Here is an 8,319-nt window from a genome sequence, read left to right on the forward strand (position 1 = left end):
TCCAATGAAGTATTCCCAAGAGTGGAGACTAAAGATATATACCTTTGGGAATTTAATAAATACTAAGTGCCTACTATATTTTAGGCACAGTTCTAGAGAGTTGGTATACAACTGTGAACAAAACAAAATCCCTACATGGCCTGAACACAAATTTCAACCTAATTCTGCACTTTATTACATCTGTGTTGGTTCTAGTATAAGGAGCTTTTAATCAAATTTTGATTTAAAAAAATTAAAAGTCTGGTAAAGTATACCACATTTACCTTGTGAGTTCTGTGTACCTTAAAGGTTATTTATACACAGTTTAATTTCAGAAGCATGAACATCCATATTTACAAGTAACATTATTAGTGGCATTCATTTATTCATTCAATCATTTATTCAAACATTTGAGGGCCTACTCCTTGTCAGGCACCATTCTAGGGATACGGTAGTCTACAAAACCAGGACCTTACCCTCATGGAACGTCCATGTTTTCCCTCTTGCCCCTTTGGACCTAAAGTTTTGTTCATTTGGATTAGTTTTATTTAATTCTTGAATGGGTAACTCAGGTATCTGGTACAACATTTAAAGGCATGAAAGTATGCACAGTGAAAACTCTCATCTCTCTCTTGTCTCCTGTTTACCTACTCATGATCTTGTGGTTACTCTTGCTGTCAGCTTCTTGTATATGCTTTCAGAAATAATCCATGCATAATTTAAAGCCTTGTAATGATCAAAAAGTCCACACTAACATTCTTTGTAAAAAAAAAAAATCTCAAAAACAATTCCAAATTCCAGAAGAAAAAATATCAGGCAAACTTTTGGGCTCTCTTCTTGCTCCAAATGCAGATTTTTACTTGGAAGTTTTATAAAAATGCAAAATCTTGAGCCACAGTAATGAATAACTCTGTAACACCTTCCTAAAGAACAAAAGATCTCAAACCATTCGGTCTAAATCTGGGACACATCTAATTACAGATAGCTTAAATAATGCATAAATGTCAGCACAATGAAAATAATACAACTGACCCTTGGAAAAATTTACCTGAAACTCAACCTCCATCACTGATTGCAAATGGAGACAAAGTCAGTATGAGCCACTGACCACCTGCTACTGAGCCACTCTTTATCTTTCATCTCTAGTGGTGACCTGGGAGTCTCAGTTTCTCTAGCAATTCCACCATAAGCAATCAACACTGGCTTTGTGAGAAGGGACAGTTTTCAGAAGCAGACTGGTATGTGTCAGGGTGTGAGCAGAAAGAAGAGAAAGGCAGACACATTCTTTCTTCAGTGCTGTGTCCCAGTGGCACAGCGGCGTTGAGTCAAGACTGTATCCCTTCACTACAGTTGCCCTAAAGACACAGCTAGAACTGGTATTGGTAGGCCCTTGTCTGAAACAGAAGGGATACACCCAGTAAAGAAATTGAAAAGAATAAAACTGAGACTTAAGAAATAATCTATATTGCATCAGAATATATGCTCTCTTACATACATAAGACCAAATCATATAGAGAAAACATGGTAGTATAAAGTAATTAAAGGGTTCAACAAACATCCACAGAGACCCTATAATTTTCTAACAGTATGCTGGGTGCTGCAGATACCGATGAGCATAAGGCAGACATAGCTTCTGCCCTCTGGAGCTAACAATCTAGAATTACACAATTTTTGAGAAATTTTAAGAATAGCTGGCATATATATAGGTTCAAGACTGTAGGAAAATTTTACTCTATTTGGCAGCAACAAGACTTTTTTATTCACTTAATTCCCAAGTTCAGAAACATGAAAGTGAAAAGTTTAAAACTTCAGCTTTCACATACCTTGAGGGGGTCTCATTCCACCTGCAACAGGGAACATGAAGCTGAGAAGAGAAGAAAAACATATCAGGATTATTTAATATATACAATGATTTCAAATAAAACATGTAATTTTTTACATAAACAAAAGAAGTGTAAACAGGGTCCTGCCATTTGTTCTATAGTACAATACTGAATATCAATACAGACTGAACATCCATAGGATGCATGACAGCATGTTAGCATAGGGAGAAAATTTCTGAACTAGACAACAGAAGACCTTGAAACTAGTCTTGGTCCTGTCACTGTGTGGCTTCTCTAGATTCCAATTTCTCCATCCATAATATGAGAAGGCTGGATTAGATTCAATTCAGCGAACATTTACTGAGTACCTACTACATGGAGGAATTGAAGCAGCTCACGGTCTTGTTGAAGACATGCATGCAAGCAACTAACTCTAATATCGGATAGAACGTGCTAAGTGCTGGGAGAGGTCCAAAATACTAACAGAGATGAAAAGAAAAAGATTAATTTGATGGGTTATATAGCTCACAATTTTGTGAAGGTATCTCTTAAGCCGAACCTCAAAGAGAGTCACACTATAGTTTGAGGGAAAGCTCTGAGGCCAGAGCTGTGTGTTTAGAGAAATGATTTAAGGTTGAATATAAGATATAGGATTAGAGAAGCAGACTGTGGAGGACCTTTGATTTTCCTCTGAATACTATATGAAGGCAGAGATTATTAATTGTGGTAAAATACACATCACAAAATTTTACCATTTTAACCAGTTTTGTTTTTTTTTTTTTTTTAGATTTTATTTATTTATTTATTTGAGAGAGAGAGAGAGAAAGAGAAACAGCATGAGAGGGGATAGGGTCAGAGGGAGAAGCAGGCTCCCCGCCGAGCCGGGAGCCCGATGTGGGACTCGATCCCAGGACTCCGGGATCATGACCTGAGCCGAAGGCAGTAGCTTAACCAACTGAGCCACCCAGGCGCCCCCATTTTAACCAGTTTTAAGTGTATAGTTTGTAGCGTTAGGTTCACTCATGATGTTGTACAACTATCACCATGATCCATTTCCAGAACTTTTTCATCATCCGTAATAAAGACTCTATACCCATTAAATAATAACTCCCCATCACTCCCTCCCCTAAGCCCTGGTGGTCACTACTTTTTGTCTCTATGAATTTGCCTATTCTAGCTACCTCAGATTAAGTAGAATCATACGAGATACTTATCCTTTCTGTACGTGGCTTATTTCACTTGACATAATGTTTTCAAGGTTCATCCATGTTGTAGCAGGTATCAGCATTTCTTTCCCTGTTATGGCTGAATAATACTCCATTGTATGTACATACCACATTTTGTTTGTCCACTCATCTGTTGATGGACACTTGGGTTGTTTCTATCTTTTGGCTATTGTGAGTAATGCTGCTAAGAACATTGGTGTACAAGTATCTGTTTGAGTCCTCCCTGTCAATTCTTTTGGAGATATATACATGCGTGTGTGTGTGTGTGTGTGTTCCCTCTCTCACTGTCTCTCTGTGTCAAATAAATAAAATTTTTTTTTTTAAGATTTTATTTGTTTATTTGACAGAGAGAGAGCACAAGGAGGAGGAACAACAGAGGGAGAGAGAGAAGCAGGCTCCCCGCTGAGCAGGGAGCCCGATGCAGGGCTCGATCCCAGGACCCTGGGATCATGACCTGAGCCGAAGGCAGACGCTTAATGACTGAGCCACCCAGGCGCCCCTAGAGAGGCTCTTTTAAATAAAGGTAAAAAAAATAAAATTATGCCCTGGTTGTGAATGAAATAGCTAAGGGAATGTGCATATATAGGGAGAAGACACCAAAGGGCAACTTGGAGAATTCTTATGGTGAAAACTGAGTAAGGAATGGCCACTGAAAACCAAGGGAGTTAGTTATAATTGAGTGATAACTGAGGAAGGACCACATTTCAGAAAGAAGTAATTACCAGTATCTAATGCTTTAGAAAAGGTGATCAGAATGAGGATTAACAAAAAAAGCTCACTGCTTCCGAAAATGCTGATCTCTGAGTAAACAGTGTCAAGAGGAAGAGAAACCCTTGGACCTTACGGAGAAAGGTTTAGGACAGAAAAGATATACTTACTAACTGATAAAACAAAGTTTCTGAGGGAATGAGATTAACAAAGGAAGGTAGCAAAAAGGATCTGCTTTGAAAAGGAAGAGAAACTTCTTTTTATAAGGCTGGAGGGAAAGAAAATGGGACAATTCAAGGAAGAAAAAGTCTGAGTGGGAAAGACTCAATTTGGGAGTCAAAGTATCTGAAGGGGGTTTTGAATAATCTTTAAGGAATCTAGTGAAATCCAGGAATTATATGCCAAATTTATGTGTCCTTGCATTTTTCTATTGTGTAACACCCCCTTCTCAGGAAAAAGGCTAAAAACCAAACTTTAGAGTCTTTTAGCTCTAAAATATTTTTAATTAAAAAAAATTGTGTAAAGTGGTTTACAAAGTTCTAGTTGGATATCCATCTGGTTATATGTGATTTATAGCTTTGTAGAGGATTTGAACTGTTAGCAAATTCTACTGCTGACAAGCAGGCCACACCCAAAGAGAGGCTTGAATAGTGAACAGCTTTTCTGAACTGCACACAAGATATATTAATTAAGCTGTGTGTTACCTGGATAAGATGTTTAAACTGCAAGTTGAAATTTGGTAGTATCACTTTTTTTAAAAAGCTACTCACACATACTACGATTTATAAACTTAGAACCAATGCATTTAAGTAATCAACTTGTCAAGACTTCTCCAAATCAGTCTTAAAGATTACAATTACCAATATGGCTTAGTGGCTAAGTAAAAACCAGAAACTCAAGTTATATTTTTTTTTCCAGTGCAGCCATAAATTAACTGTAAAGTTCTATGCAAACCCCTTCACCACCCTGTCCTATTTCCCCCTCTGTCAAATGACAACACAAGAACTGCAAGTTTGCCAAGGTCCCAACTAAGATAACCAAACAGATAGGAATAAATGTATAGGATGTATAAAGGTTATCTTGAAAACCAATAAAAACTAAATTAAGAACATTACTGACAAACATGACTTCAGTAATTATTTAGCAACCCAAACTCTTTAGTGACCTATGTACCATTCATATGATTCTCTGGAATGTTTAGACAACTAACATCAACATGCTTTAAGACTGGTTAGACAAGCAGCTAAGACACTGATGAGACAGCAAAAGGTTGGCAAAAAAAAAAAACAAAAAAACCCCAAAACCCAAAAACTGGGCAGCAAGATGACCAACAATTTAATTTCAAAGGTAAAACCACTATTTATTACCAATACCTGAGTATGAAAGCAGAACCAAGAGGTCTACTTGTCACATGCCTGTCCCATTCATCCTTCCCTTTCAGTTACCTTTGCTACTAACCTTCCCTTGGCAGGCATGGACTCCAACAAAACCTCCTAAAGCCTCTCCACCTCCAGACTCTCAAACTCCTAATACAGCTCATAGAGAACAGGTGAGGTGCATCTTCCTAAAGGACCATTTGATGAGGCCACTCCTGGGATTAAAACTACATAATAATTCCCCCTTAAGTTGAATTTCCTTCCTTTATATCCAAGGCCACCTCCAGTTTTAGCACAACTTTTTCAGTTTTACCTCACAAAACTCATCTCCCATTTAGTGCCACAATCCATCTGGCCTTACCTGCTGTTCCCTTAGTGTTCAGTAGGCCTTCATATTTCTTATGACAATCCCTTGACCCCTTCCTCTTCCTCCAAATGGGGCCCAGCTGAAATACCTCCTTTACTTTCAATGTAGTTTGAATCCACAAATATTTACAGAATGTTTTCTATGTTACAATGTACTAGAAGCAGTGGAAGATGAAAAGATGAGGAAGTCCTTAAGGAGCTTGTAAAACAGAAGGAAAAACATAGACAAGCTCACAAATGATAATATCCCAGAAGGATACAGACTAATCAAGATCTTTCAATTCTTTTCTCTCCACTGTACTTGTTTTTTTTTTTTTTTTTTTTTAAATTATACTTCTCATCTCTTGGGTAAATTCTGTCCTTTATATAACTCTACCATTTATTCTAAAGTAGCCCAACCAGGATACCAATCAAAAGTAGGCTAATGTTAAGGAAGTTGGAAAATGTCATTGATTTTTGTTTAGTCTCTTAGAACAGAAACAAGTATCTAAGAAATATGGTACCTTATAGTTCCTGGATTTTCTCTACTAAAAGCTGAGAAAGATTGCCTGGCTCTTTTTCTTTTCCCTTAAAATATACTTAGGCTATCATAATGTTAACTTCCTTATAAAATAACTTCAGCCCTCACCACTGCTCTCTAAAAACTGTAATATTCTTTCTTTATTGAGCATACAGCTTTTCAGCCTCAGAAAGTTTCCAATATATGTAACAGTTACCATACATTTTGCAAGGTAAGGAACATTTAAGCCACTTTTCTCTCCCATATATCCTCTAGAGTTTTATTTTTATTTTTTAAAGATTTTATTTATTTGTCAGAGCAAGCACACAAGCAGGGGGACTGGGAGGCAGAGGGAGAAGCAGGCTCCTGCAGAGAGGAGAGCCTGATGCGGGACTGGATCCCAGGACCCTGGGATCATACTAACCGACTGAGCCACCCAGGCGTCCCTCTCCTCTAGAGTTTTAGAATTCGATATTACTCCAACCACCTTTTATAGATGAAAGAAATTTTAAAATCAATTGAACTTCTATCACAATTCAGGCCATACTTATTTTTAAAAATGAGTGTTCATGGACTGGTGACATTAAAACACTATAAACTAAGGGGGATGATCCACTCAACTTTCTGCACATGGTCCTCCCCCCACACAAAGAAGAGAAACCAAACAACCAAAAGAAAACCCATAGGCCTAAAATACCAAATTTATATTTTTTCAGAACTGAGTGCCATGATTAATCATATACTTGGTCAAATTAATGCCACTCAAGAACATTTTAGAAACTGTCATCACATATAGAAAATAGATTACATATTTGTCTTCTGCAGCCAGAAACTGACATATCAAGTATTCACGAAAGACTCTAATGAAACAGCGTAGATTGGAAAACAAAAGAAAAGTTTTAAATCTAAAGTAAAAGATGTGTTGAGGAAATGGAAAATGGGGCTGCACACAGGTGGTTCATTCAACAGCCACTGCCCTTTTTTCCTAGCATATATATAAGCACCTGCAGGAGGTGATAACTTTAAAGACTTCACACTGCTTAGTGTTCCTGACTCCAAAATTAAAACACTGCCTATCAAAATACTAACACTTTGCTTTTCAAAAATAATTTAGGATGCTGAAGATAAAAAGCTAATTTTATCTTCAAATGTGTATGCACTATGTGTTGGTTAACAAAACAAACTCAGACTAGGTCATTACAGAAGTGGGGCGAAAACTTCCCCGAATAAAGGATTTCCTTAAATGATGAACTTGTCAAGTTGCAGACGTTCTTCTCCTTTATCATTCTGGATATGAGAACCACAGGCAATTATTACATGACAGAGGACAGATTTATTTAAGGACTAAGTAAAAGTCTGGAAGCTTTGTTCTAATAACTGTGTAACTGCTGTTTAATAGTGATTTGATTTTAATAAGGAGACAAGTCTTAAGAGTTACGTCTACAAGAGCTCTATTTATTAATTCAAAGGTCTTTACCTTTTCCTGCTGTTTCTCGTGTGTTCCTAAGGTGATAAAAAGGACAGGACATTCTAAACGGGGGAAGACAAACAGTACACACACACAAATCTTGGAATCAGCTGTTCAGTTTTGTGACCAGATTTTTTCAGAGCCTTCACTACCCTAACCCCGGTCAAGCCGGGAAAGCCCCGGGAAAGGGAAGTCTGGTCGCTCGGAGCCAGCCCGGGCTAGAAGCGAGACGTCGGGGTTCCTGCTTTCCCCAGCCCCGGCCGGGTGCCAGCCCAGCCGAGCGGACCCTCACCTCCTGCTCTTCTTCCTCCTCCCCTCCCCGCACTGGGACGCTCTCGCTCGCTGCTCGGCCACAGCACCAGCGCCCCTGAGCCTGGGAGACAGGAGTCGGGCGCCGGGTTTCCCCCGCCCCCTCGGCCTAGGTCCCCGAAGGACCCCCTTCTCCCGTAACCCAGTGCCAAAGGAAAAGGGGTCGAAGCGGGCGAAAACCGCCATAACTGCCACACAGCCCTCGCCCCGGCGGGGCCAGCCCTGGGGCCCGGCCCGGCTCTTCACACCCACCTGCCTCCCCCGGCAGCCCCAGCGCCGGCTCCCGCGGCCCCACCGCCGCCAGCTCCCGCTCCCGGCCGCAGCGCCATCTTGCTCCGGGCCCGCCGCCGCCACCTTACAAGCAGCTGTCAGGGGAAGACAGCCACTTCCGGGGCAAACGCCAGCCCCTCCACGCCGCGGACTGGGCGACGGGGCGGAGCCATGCGCCCACGTGACCCTCCGCGCCCCGGGGAGGGGGATTGCGGCGCGCCCTCGTCACGTGGCCCGACCGCCGCTGGGGGTCCTCCGAGTGCGATTCTAGTTCTGGGGTTGCGTGGACGGCTCA

The 8,319-nt window shown here is 40.4% G+C and overlaps 1 protein-coding gene across 11 annotated transcripts in view; it reads right to left on the reverse strand.

Annotated features, from left to right (window-relative positions):
- The window catches only part of SYNRG (synergin gamma), a 77,874-nt gene extending 69,687 nt beyond the window's left edge, over positions 1-8,187 (reverse strand). For all 11 annotated transcript variants that reach the window (XM_032428526.1, XM_032428520.1, XM_032428518.1 and 8 more), the window contains exons 1-2: positions 8,007-8,187; positions 1,803-1,843 (exon numbers count right to left, since the gene is read on the reverse strand). In XM_032428526.1, coding sequence (XP_032284417.1) covers positions 1,803-1,843; positions 8,007-8,083 — 118 coding nt within the window. In that variant the 5' untranslated portion in view covers positions 8,084-8,187. The remainder of the gene's footprint in view (positions 1-1,802; positions 1,844-8,006) is intronic.
- Between the last annotated feature and the right edge of the window lie 132 nt (positions 8,188-8,319).

The sequence above is a fragment of the Phoca vitulina genome, unplaced genomic scaffold (assembly GCF_004348235.1).
Source record: "Phoca vitulina isolate PV1807 unplaced genomic scaffold, GSC_HSeal_1.0 scaffold40, whole genome shotgun sequence".
Taxonomy (NCBI): Eukaryota; Metazoa; Chordata; class Mammalia; order Carnivora; family Phocidae; genus Phoca; species Phoca vitulina.